A 13141-nucleotide genomic window follows, 5' to 3' on the forward strand; every position below is an offset into this window, starting at 1 on the left:
AACTAGACACGGCTCGCTATCCCGGTCCGAACCACAAGCTGGGTCCCGGACCGCGTGGCTAGAGACTTCTTCTCCCCGATGTGGATCTTCCAACACCAACACTTGAAGAACCCCGAGCTTCTCACGGAGCTCTCATGAAACGCTCCCGGGCTGGCTCCGCCCTTAGCCCCGCCCACCTTCCAGGCTTCTCGAGCTCCTTCTCGAATGTTCCCGAGAGCCCCTCGGGACCACGTGACCGCACCTCGGCCCCCGTCCAGTATCGTCCGGTCACGTGACAACAGGTCAGCCAGTGTCATGCCCCATAGTAACCCTGGCTGGCTGATGCTCCCTCTCGCTCCCTCACTGGGAGCCGGTATCGCACACTGCTCGCGGTGCCTCCTCGCTAACCAGCGCTCACCCAACCACTGCTAGGGTTGGCACTGCAGCCCATAACCTGGCTGCCCGTAATAACATTACCGGCCGGGACTTCAAGCCCCGGCACCATATAGTGACGAGAAACAGTCACTACACACGGAACCACGGGTCTCGTGTTACACAACCTGTTTTATTTTTGAAGCCAACTCGGTTACAGCGATTGTACATTTTCATTTTGTATTGTTTAGCACACAACAGAACCAAAATATAACCAAGCAATTTCATAAACATGCTGCGTTGGGCCAAAATTGGCATGTGATTGGAACCGTTGGACCCACGTTGGCCCAATGTTTCATGTTCAATGGGTTAGAGATAAGCATTGGAATCTGAAGAACCTCACGAGAGAGGTCCTGCATACACCGTCACCTTTGGTCGGCAACACCAATTCCCCGCGCCCACCAATTTATTTGCGTTTTATAATTTATCCTCGACACTACATCGCCAGACCCCACTTAAAGGTTCAGTCATCCAGATGAAAACATTGTACCGACATCACTTTAAACAAGGGACACTTGGGAAATAATAGAGGGTGAGGTTATTCTGTAATTGTTGCGAGACATTTTCAATTGTGCTACGAGATACTAGTCCAACATGCGATCTATTTTTGCAAACGAGGTAAGAGGATCTTAAACGTTTGCTCTGCTGCAGTGCACTTTGGTCATATCCCTCATTAATTATGCAGAGTAACTCAGCCATCAACTCATTAACTGGGAGTAACTGAGCCATCAGCTCTGTGCAAACAGGCTGTGGTGACCACACCTGTTTTAAGCCGACCCAGACACGATGCTACCATTTCCCATAACCATCATCGTAGAGATAAATATATCGCAGACATTAGTGTGCTCTGCAATCTTAAAAAGGCAAAAGCTTAAAAATGAACACGTGCATACTCTCATAGTTTTTATTACATTTTGTAAAACTTTTCATTACAGCCGGTGCCCTAAAACTTGTTCTCCACAACTCCATACAATTGCAAGGTGTTACCAACATTTTTAGATCCTCCCACCCCCCCCATCAAAAAGAGCAATATTGATTTGCAGGTATGTATATGCTAAGCCAGACAAGCTGTGGCTAATGACAAATCTATGTGGTGTTAACTCCATGTCACTTGTCTTTTTTATAGACATGCCAGCACAGACCACGACGGCATCAAAGAAACCCAGGGATATGCAGTGGCTACAGGTCCGGTAGGAAGTTCAGATCCACCTCAGGTTTCCAGGAAAAACAACCAAGCTTGGACGTCAGGCTATAGCCCTTCACCCACAGGCATATTATTGTATTCACATTCATATTAATCTGACGTATGTCATCAGCAGCTACAAAACACGAGTTCCCCTATGGCCATCAAAACTGGAGCCAACTCATGTCCCCATTGGACCCCCAGCTAAGAAACCATAACTTTCAGTACCTCAGCAATGGTCAGGTTTCTAAAGAGCAATCTTGAGCCACCTCACCCACGTCAGACAATGAGGGCTACGAGTGACAATCAGAAATTGCGAGTAGTCCATTTCACCTCACAAATGGTTTGTGTACATATCCATTCACTTATGAGGCGGACAAGTAACATTTGTACACTTTGGGAGGTTGTTGAATGTAATCCTATTTCCCAAAACACGTTATTGTATCCCTCAACATATTTTAAAACTAAAGATTATTAATTACAAGCAATCACCACAACAACCAGGGGTATTGAATATGGAAACAGATCAACTGTATGCATGGTATTAAATTGCAATCACAATGTAAAGTGTATTTTAATCATTCTTCTATTGCAAAGCATTTAAATGTTTTACACAGCAATTCCCAAACTCGTACTCACATACCCTGTTCTTGTTTTCCATTTTTACCATTAAATTTGAAAAAAATAACCCTCACCACATGGCAATATATAAGGAATGTAATATGGTATACTATATGTACATATGTACTTTTATAATAACACCTCCAGAACAATCTAAACATAGAAAATATTTTACTTAATCTGAAAAGTCACGTGAAAGCAATAGCAGGAAAGTGCATCACTGACTCATGTCACACAGGAAAGTGCCAAGGTATGTTAGCTTGCTGGTGTGCATCAATACGGCACCACACACACAACCGGTGCTTGGCAAGGACACCGTGATAACAGATATTGGCGGTTGTGTGGGGGGGCATGGCGGCGCGTTCAGCGGTGACTGTGACAGTGCCCCTGTTGGAGGCAACCTCGCCACCACCACGACCACGGTTACACACTCTCCATCTGCAGCTCCTCAAAGTCGTTTTGTTCCAGCTCATGCAGCGAGGCATGGCCGCCGATGACGAACAGAGTCGCACCTGTTGGTACGTGGACAGGTTAGTCTGCCGCTCTCAAGCCTCGGGCATTATTATGCAACCACATAATCATCATAACATTTTGGAACTCAGCATTTGTTTAACAAGCCTGATTCTGCTAATGTGGTACAAAATAAGGTCAAAACCAGTCCAGAGTTTACTTGCTTAAATAAATTATGCTGGAAAACATTGGTCTGGAAAGCAAACAAGCCAATGGACTAATTCAAATTTATTTATATGTGGAAAGAGTTCTGCTTATTTCACCTATCATGCTCCACAACAATGGCTAATGAGTTTGTAAATAATAAGTGGACTTTACTCTGGTTTTTTGAGCTTCCAGAAAAAAAAGAGTGATTTTTTTTTTAAGCATGATATTTTAAAGAATAAAAAAATAAAAAAAATGATTTTTTTTATTTTTTTATTCTTTAAAATATCATGGTGCTAGAGTATTTTAAGGTTCAATTCTCGTGTGTAAATTAAGTGGCTCTCTTCTTACGTATTCAGTTTGCAGTATTTATACAGTGTTGTTAGCAAGCATTAATTAATGCCGATTTTACGTCCAAGCGAGTGAAAAATACCTCGTGCCTGGCTGGCTTTGTCTCCCCACTGCTGATGTTCACACAATAATAATTTTAAGATTAAGTCGACTCAGGGGAGACTGAGGACAGGTTTGGATACCACTTGAGACTAAAGTTATCCATGGTTTGGGTTCATAGATCAGTGCATGATCCGCTGCACTTATTCTTCATATATATGCAAAGACAAAGATCCTCCGTCTAGCCTTAACAGACTTTAGGAGCAAGTCCTGTTAGTGAGCACCTATGAAGGCCGGCATGGCACATAAGGGGGTGGGTGGCCAGCACCATGCACGGCCGCCTTTGTCTCCCCAGTGGCGATGTTTACACACCGCACCAGTAATAATTTCAGGCTGAGTCGACCTTGGGGAAGCCCAGGTGTTGGCTGTGAGCAGGAATCGAACTGGGGTTGCCGGGTTTGTAGTGCAGCGCGCTAACTGTTGCACTACCGCTCCCCATAATAAAAATATACACACACACAACAAATATACACACATTCAGAAGGCACACAAGTGTGTGTGTGTTGTTAGGAGTGTGCACACAGTGACCCTGTGCCTCACCAAGAACCCAGAAGACAGCAGAACCAGCGCCAGCCAGCCAGAAAAGTGGAAAGGAGACACCTGCTGCTGCCCCGTACTGTTGTGTCACACTCAGCTCACGACCTGCACACACAACACAATCGCCATTCAACATTCAGAATCTACTAAAGGGCACTTAAGCTGGCAAAGGATATTGACATATTGTGCCTGGCATGTGTTTTAGGTCAGGTAGTACTATGGAAGGCCCAAGCAAAGTTCAAATAGCCATTATATCACCGAGGTGTTATCGAAAGTAAAATCCCGACTTTCTGTTTGTCCGTTTATCCGTCAACTAAATTAAAAGAGCCTTTCAGAAGGCCTGACTCAAAACGTTATGTGGGTGTAAAAAGTTGATCCAACAAGTTTCCAAAAATTGTCAACCCCCACCAAAAAATGTTTCACTCCCCCACCAAATTTTTTTTCACTCCCCCACCTCCTCCAAAAAAAAATAAATGTCTTTTGTAGGCATATATGCCTACACACCCTACATACAATAGAGTCCAGATTTCTTTTGTAGGCAGGAGCTAGAATAAGGTGGCCATAAGCAGCCGAAATTATATTGATATCAAAATGCACTCCCCACAACTTATATAACCAGTTCCACATTTACATGCACTGCACCCACTCACAAAAAAACACTTCAAATGCTGCCTTCCCCAAACAAATGGAAGACCTGTGTTAATGATTTAATTGCCATTTCCTTTCTGTGAGATTTGGCAAACTACATTTTTTTACTTTGATTTAAAATTTAACGCAATCACAAACGGCGCCTTTCAGATTCCCCTGTGGTGTAGGTGCACGGGCAGCGCACCTATAAGTACGAGCTTTGAGGTCTGTGAGCGCAGGCTGATGATGTAGCACGCGCCCAGGAACACGGCGAGGGCAAGCAGCAGCATAGGCGAGGTCATCCTGCACAGCCAAAGTACCACGCCACACATCCACGTAAAACACCACATGGTCAAATAAAATGAGTGCATATATGTATGGGTATTTTGCCTATCAACTTCTGGAAAGCTTTTCTACACTGTGCGGGCCATGGGATTATTTGATAATACTTCACTATATTTGTCTGTGAAGGTACGTATAGGCAGGGAGCATAGACATTGGAACAGTGGCATATGCTGCGCTGCACTCCCCTCTGCTGACAAAGCAGCTCCACAGCACCCTAAAACACCTGTGACATACATAGTGGTCGCCCATCAAATCCCTATCAAGGCTAAACCCTGATTCGATTCCGAGATCTAACAAGACCAGGCACGTTCCAGTTGATATGGTCATAAACCAAATGGAAGACGCATGTCTAAATGCAAAATTCAAATCCAGTCTGTCTCTAAAGCTTAATATCAATGTTTTGAAAAGAGTCCCTGTAATGACATTGTGGTGAAGTATAACAGACATAGAAGTATCATGGTGTTATGGAGTGTCCAGTGTCAGAGTTGTGGGGTTGCTGAGTGTCACATTGTGCTCTACTGTCATGGTGTGCAGCGTCACAATGTCAGTGTCATGGTGGTAGTGTCACATGATCCCCTATTCCCATGATATTATGCAGTCACATTGTTGTGATGTTAAGGAATGTTAAGGTATCACGGAGTGTCGTAATGTTACTGACTGTCGCGGTATCACAGAACCCTGTGGTGTTGCAGGGTGCGACTTCGTACACACAATACACGGCGAGTCCGAGGAACACCATCATGTAGTTGGCCTGGAAGTGCTCGCCATTGCGGACCATGCGCCGACAGAGCTCGCTCAGGTCGCGTGGCCGCGTGAAACGCTTCTGCTCCACAAAGGAGGACCAGGGGCGCAGCAATGTGCGCCGTTGCTGTACCCATGCGTGCACTCGCCCCAGCCTGCAAACACACACCCACACAATAGCAAGCGTTCCGTTGTTAGTCTTATAGGCCGTAGTGCCACGTGTTGTTTAGCAAGCACCTATTAAGGTCAACAGGGTAGGCCAGGCGATGGTGAGGCCAGCAATTGCCTATGTTGATGTAAATAGCCATGAAAGCCGAGTTGACCTATGAATTGCCTATGTTGATGTAAATAACCATGAAAGCCGAGTTGACCTATGGGGGGGGACTGGTTCAGCAATTCGCTACTAAACTTAATTTGAAGCTTTCGTGACTGCAGGAATTACTCTTTGGTTCTTTTCGGTAAAGTCACGTAGAAAGAAAATAAATTAAATAATATTACACGACATTTCGATTGCAACACAAGCAACCGTCATCAGGTAAGAATGAATGAGAAAACAAACCTAGTAAACTTAGAAATATAATGCAATACAAGCCAGAACAGAGTCGGCTAACACAACAGTCAACACCCTACCTGGTTGATTACGTTCTTTCAAAGATTGCTACATTTGAGAGAGACACACACAGAGACACAGAGAAACAACGCCTCGTATTCTATTTTTTAATTAATTTTCTTTCTACGTGACTTTACCGGAAGAACCAAAGATATTCGCTACTGATGTTAACTATGGCCAGAAATAAAATTCACTTCATAACAAAGTGCACAAACAACTATACCAATACACCGACCCATGCATACCACCATTTGTAAAGTTTTGAATGAATAAATTAGCAAAAAGTTTGCTTTATCCAGGGAAGCCTCAACTGAGTTGCAATACTCCAATTACAAGTGTCCTGCTCGGGATGTTTGGCCGATTTCGTAATGAGTATGTTTGTGAAATGGGGGGACACTGGAAGACCCATGGAAAATGCAGACAACCAAAAGGACAGTGAACACACTTAATTATTGCACACACAAAGTCTGTGTGATCTGACATATCCAGGTATTTTCCACCTTGTCTAGCAAGTCAGTCAAATTTTTCAATTCGGGTTTAATTTATTTTCCAGTTATAGCCCTGTTTAGGTTTATGTTTCACTTGCAGACGCAAGGCTAGTTATTACAAAACAAACTGGTGATTGAATAAATGACAAGCAACAGCCTGACCAAGAAAGTATTATTTGAGTAATATAATGAAAAAGTAATTTTATGTCTTTGTAAATTATGAAAATGTGTTAGTTAAGCAGCTTCGTTTAATATCGATAATAACGTATAACTCGTGGTTATACTGGGTGTTTGTTCAAGCAAGGGGACCAACATTTTTCATGGAATTAAACATTAAGAATTAAAATATAACTAGGCGAATATGCACTGCTATATACAGATAAACACTGCATGTACATAATACGTTTACATTCAGGACTGGAAACCTAAGTTTGCACGGTGATTAGCATTTTAAGCTTAAATGGCATACGAAAATTATTTAAGTTGGAGATGAGTCACGGTCATGTGAGAAATATGAACGTGATCTTAAAATAGGAATGCTCCACAGTACACCCATTGGTCACTGCCAAAATGCCAGGGTAAATACTTGCCACGTAGACGTGGAAGGTGGACGGGGGAGTGTTTGGCCGTGCCTTTCTCAAGCGCACGTCATTACTCAAAACGTCATTGCTCTCAACCAGGCTGCAACCGCCAAACAATATTGCTTCTGTGAGGCTTCAGAGTTTCAAGTAATGGCCATGTTAATCGGCATGCTAAAAGCATGTACAGTACTGTCCCCCTTTGAGGTTAACTAAATGTGGACAAAGATCATGTGTCCTGGAAAATATGCATTTGGAACTGTGTACAAATCATGCAATATAGTTATAAAGAAAATTTGTCAAAATAGTGCTGAGGAACCCCACCTAAAATATGTACTTTCCATCCTAATTATTTTTGGGTGTCAACTCATGTATTTGCTATTCCAAACTGCATATTTTTTGTGGGGGAATTTTGAATATTAAGGTTCTTTAGCATGCACAAGGTTTGGGAAACTATATACATACCATACAGTACACTCTTTAAATAGTTCACAAATTATTTTCAGGAAATTAAAAATTAACAACAAAACACATCCACTTCTCACATGTATTAGATGGATCATCTATTCATTATTTCAATATTTAACAGCCTCAAGAAAGCATAATATACAAATCAGAAGAGGTGTCTGGCAAGGAGATATCTGTCTCTCTACGGCTCTCTACAATGACACTCGGAAGATATTTTCTGAAATTCTGTTGGAGAAATAAAGATAAATAGTAAAATTATTAATTCAAATTCATTGACAACACAGTACAGTGATTATAACTAATGTAAATCACAGACATGTTGACTTAAGAAAGGTCGAAGAGCTTGGACAAGACACATTTTGTAGCCAGGAAGACGGTCGATATTGGTGATTTAATGTCAAAGGGGAATTACACGCTGGAGTGCAAGAGGACCGTGGTAGAATGAGACGGCATCGCAGGACCACCAAAGAAAGCGATGAGGTGGGGAGGCCTTCATCAAGCAGTGGATGGAACATGATTAATTAATAGTGTACGTTTAATACTCAGGCTGATATACCAGTGTATGGGGGAAGGGGGCGGTGGTGTTTTGGCAGCATGAAATACAAATTTTAAATGTTACGCAACTTTGTTGTCAAGTCTGTGCTCCCCATCTTCTCCAAACAGTACTGACCAGCGTGGTGAAATCTGATCAGATAACCCCCACGACCAGCACGACTTTCGGGTAGACTTCATTGAGCAGCGATTCGACAAAAGGGGCAGCACATGCAATGTTTCATAAACACATGGAGGGTCGGAACTTGCGTCGTACAGTATAAAATATTGTAACGAAATGCCAAGAACATTCATGAAGATATGATGAAACCTCAGTGGAGAATGCATCAACATTTGTCCGACCGCTCTTTCTGAAGACGTAGCAGACACGTGCGTGTTGGTCGGACACGTCAAATCCTATTTTCTAATATTGTGTGTGTGGTGTACTTCGGGTATTTAACGCACACCGCCACCACCAGGATGTTTACTGGGCGCTGAGTCAATTGTGAGAAATCCGTGTGTACATGTCCAAGGGCAGTACAATGCATACAATCTACGGATAGATGAGAGCCTCCTCATGCCACGGGGGACGTGGCTGTTGTTTGCCCATACTTCACCACGTTGGTCAGTGCCGGTTGGGAATTGTTCGCCCGTGGCTGGGTCTCTGTGTCAGGTTATTAATGCGCTCACCACTACGTCACCGCTTCTGCCTGTACATTATATTGTTGTCCTTCCCCGCATATCCAATAAGCGCGGTTGGCTACGTACAGTGCGAAAGAAGTTCAACATACATACATACACTGTTACTGTAGTCTTCTTCTTCTTTAGTATGGCTGACGTAGATGCAGAACAGGTGGTCAAGCCCAGACAACCGCGTCAGGAGTAGCGAAGTTGTATCTCTGTGATGTCTCCTTCGTAATTGTGAATTGGAACGAAACAGGAGTATTTCTCCACAAATCTGGCTGTTGCCTGATTAAGCTAGTTGTAATTACTGGCTAAACCTCATACTCAGATTTTAAATGTTGTGGATTTGCTCTCCAACACATCGGTGTGCTGTACTCGTGTAATGACAGTAGAGTCTACATGCGGTGCGAGTGGACTAGTGGCCACGGAAGGTAATGACAGGGGAGTCAGCCTACAGTGCGAATGCACTAGTGGCCACAGGAACTAATGACAGGAGTGTCAGCTGTGAGTGCGAAGGGACTGGTGGCTACGGGAATGATCGAAAAGGGAGCGTGGTCAGGTGACGGAAGTGGACGGTAGAATCTGCTGGTGGAGCGAGCGTCCAGAGTAAGCGAGAAGGTTCGAGAAGGGGGGCGTGGCCGCGGTCCGTATATAAGGGAGATGCACGGGAGACTCGGGGCTGTTGCAGTGGGGTCTCCGCCTGTGTCAAGTGAACATGTCTTCAATAAAGTGCCATGTCAAGAGAAGTGTGTCAAGTCGTTGTTACACTAGTAACGAATATGTTCCGTTTACGTGACAAACCTTACTAATTGGCTGTGTCGGGTGGTGGCGGGTTTAAGGGCACATTTATGTTTACGCGATCAAACCCCAAAACATTATATCATGGATGATATTGCTCACGAAAGCCTTCGTGTTAAACTGAATTGGGCATTGCGTCGTTATACGTTGTACGGTCTCTTCTGGATGACCACATTCGCACACTACTGAAGAGTTTTTAAGTTTCCATTCGTGCATCAAGTATCCGCATCTGCTGCCATGGTTTGTGCGGATGCAGTTTTAGATTGGACCATGAGATGTAGTATATACAGTAGCATATACTGCAGTGAGGCTGTATTAATTCGTACGCTGTGATGTACCGTATTGATTAGCAGGCCATGTCTAACGCCGAACTCGCGGTGGCGAGATGTTAACTACCTCGCCTGGCATGCAGGAGGCCGTGGGTTCGATCCCATCCACTACGCCACCTCTTCTCTCTGTACATTATCATACCTGTCAACCCCTTATCAGCGCCCTACATTATATACAGACCAATTCAGGACCTTATTGGTCACCCCGTGCCCTTAAAAATCTCAACGTCCATCCCACAAAGTCTCATCACAAGGGAGAAACGAACAAATAGACAAAACATTTATTTTGCTCGTATTGAAACGGCTGCCTGCCGTATGGGCATGCAAAATCAATTTCCCTGTACAATAATGCGGGGTAAACCGTAATGCTTGACAGGTATGATACTATACACTACACTATACACTACTATATACCACATACTTATATCAGTGCCTACCTTAGTACAGACCAATTCAGACCTTACTCATCACCCCGTGCCCCTTATGAATCTCAACGTTCATCCAACAAAGTTCCACTACAAAGGGATAAACACAAAAAAATAATTCTGTTGCCCTTATTGAAAACCGCTGTACGCTGTATGAACCTGAAAACTCAATTTCCCTGTACAAGAATACGGGGTAAACCCTATGGGTTGACAGCTACGCATTACATAAACCGGTCCTGTAGTATATACCCTACTATACTCTTAGGTTTTTTCGGTAAAGTCACGTAGGTAAAAAATAATAAAAGTAAATAATAAAAATTAGAGAAATAAAATATCAAATATTATTTTATTTCTATAAGAAATAAAATATTTTATTTCTATTATTTATTTTCTTATAATTTTTTCCCTACGTGACTTTACCGAAAAACCCAAGAGTATGAATCCTTGCAGTCACGAAAGCTTCAAATCTAGAATATATACCCTACTGTATACATTCTACACAGTACAGTTGTGCACTGTAGTGAGGCCGTATTGACCAGTACGCTGTAATGTACCGTATTGATTAGCGAGGCCGCACGCGACGCGTTGAATCGGTTAGCGGTGTGCGCCGTGTCGAGTGTGACCCCCATCGTCGTCGTTGTTGTTGTTACTCGCCTGCCCACGAGCCCCACGCCGTCCGTCTTCATGCCGAACTCCGCTGGATCCGTCTCTCCGACCCTGTCCGCCATGCCGCGCCCAATCGATTCGATTTCTCTGTCGGTTGGGGAAAATCGAATCGATTTGTCACGCGAAGGTAGTATTCGTTTCGGATCGATTTGTAAAAAGAGACGGAATCGAAATCGCGGACGACCACGATAGGACGAGGGTCGCGGCCCGAATCGATTCGCTATTGAGTTGAACGCTACCGGGAGGAATCGAATTGACAACGTCAACAACTCCGGACGGGGCGGGGCGGTGGGGGCCGTCACGTGAGCGCACAGGTGGTGGAGAGGGGCCCAGGAGTGGGAGGGGTGAAGTCACGTGCGCGCGATAAGCCACGCCCCCCCCCCGTTTAAAATGGCCGCGTTTAAAAGGAGGAAGCTTTCGTGACCAATATCATCCATTATCTATTTGCATTTTTGTAATTTTATATTGTACTAGCAGAAGTACCCGGCGTTGCCCGGGTGAAAAATATATTTCTTAATAACCTTACATATATACACAGCTAATAAGGTATTGTCAAAGCCCGGTGGGCTTTGACAATACCTTTCACCACTCACCAATCTCCCTCACCAATCTCCCTCACCCTCACTACTCACCCTCACCACTCACCAATCACCACTAACCATCACCACTAACTCTCACCATTCACCATGACCATTCAGCCTCACCACTCACCACTCACTCTCACCATTCACCCTGACCATTCAGCCTCACCACTCACCACTCACCCTCATCACTCACCCTCTCCCTCACCACTCACGCTTACCACTCACCCTCACCACCACCACTCACCCTCACCACTCACGCTCATCACTCACTCTCTCCCTCTCCACTCACCCTCACCACTCACCCTCACTACTCACTAATCACCCTCACCACTCACCACTCATCATCACTACTTACTAATCACCTTCACCACTCACCTTCACCACTCACCCTCACTACTCACCATCACCACCTACCCTCACCACTCACCATTCACCACTCACCCTCACCACTCACCCTCACCACTCACCTCACTACTCACCATCACCACTTACCCTCACCACTCACCCCCACCACTAATCCTCACCACTCACCATCACCATAAACCCTAACTACTCACCCTCACCACTCACCCTCACCACTAACCCTCACCACTCATCCCCACCACTCACCCCTAACCACTCACCCTCACCACTCACCCTCACCACTCACCCTCACCACTCATCCTCACCACTCACCATCACCATAAACCCTAACCACTCACCCTCACCACTAACCCTCACCACTCACCCTCACCACTTACTCTCACCCTCACCACTCACCCTTACTACTCACCACTCAACGTCACCACTCTTCGTCACCACTCACCCTCACCACTCACCCCTCACCATCACCACTCACCCTCACCACTCACCATCACCACTCACCGTCACTACTCACCATCACCACTCACGCTCACCACTCACCCTCACCACTCACCCTCACCACTCACCCTCACCACCACCAATCACCCCTCACCACTAACCCTCACCACTCACCCTCACCACTCACCCTCACCACTAACCCTGACCCCTCACCACTGACCACTCACCCTCCCCACTCACCCTTCCTACTCACCACTCAACCTCACCACTAACCCTCACCCCTGACCACTCACCCTCCCCACTCACCACTCACCCTTCCTACTCACCACTCAACCTCACCACTGACCACTCACCACTCACCCTTACCCTCACCACTCACTCTCACCACTCACCCTTACTATTCACCACACACCCTCACCACTCACCCTCAACATCAACACTCACCCTCACCACTCACCATCATCACAAATCCTAACCACTCACCCTCACCACTCACCCTCACCACTCACTCTCACCACACCCTCAGCACTCACCCTCCCCACTCACCCTCACCATACACCCTCACCACTTAACCTCACCACTCAACCTCACCCTCACCACTCACCCTCAC

General features: G+C 45.1%; 1 protein-coding gene across 1 annotated transcript; it reads right to left on the reverse strand.

The window, feature by feature from the left end:
- Window positions 1-1299: 1299 nt before the first annotated feature.
- On the reverse strand, window positions 1300-11234 carry RABAC1 (Rab acceptor 1). The gene is made up of 5 exons (XM_078858511.1): window positions 11135-11234; window positions 5536-5724; window positions 4689-4786; window positions 3860-3961; window positions 1300-2727 (listed from the first exon to the last, which is right to left on the reverse strand). Exons 1-5 carry the CDS (start codon window positions 11206-11208, stop codon window positions 2639-2641), a joined length of 552 nt encoding a protein of 183 aa, XP_078714637.1. The 5' UTR covers window positions 11209-11234; the 3' UTR covers window positions 1300-2638.
- Window positions 11235-13141: the final 1907 nt, after the last annotated feature.

The sequence above is a fragment of the Lampetra fluviatilis genome, chromosome 1 (assembly GCF_964198595.1).
Source record: "Lampetra fluviatilis chromosome 1, kcLamFluv1.1, whole genome shotgun sequence".
Lineage (NCBI taxonomy): Eukaryota > Metazoa > Chordata > Hyperoartia > Petromyzontiformes > Petromyzontidae > Lampetra > Lampetra fluviatilis.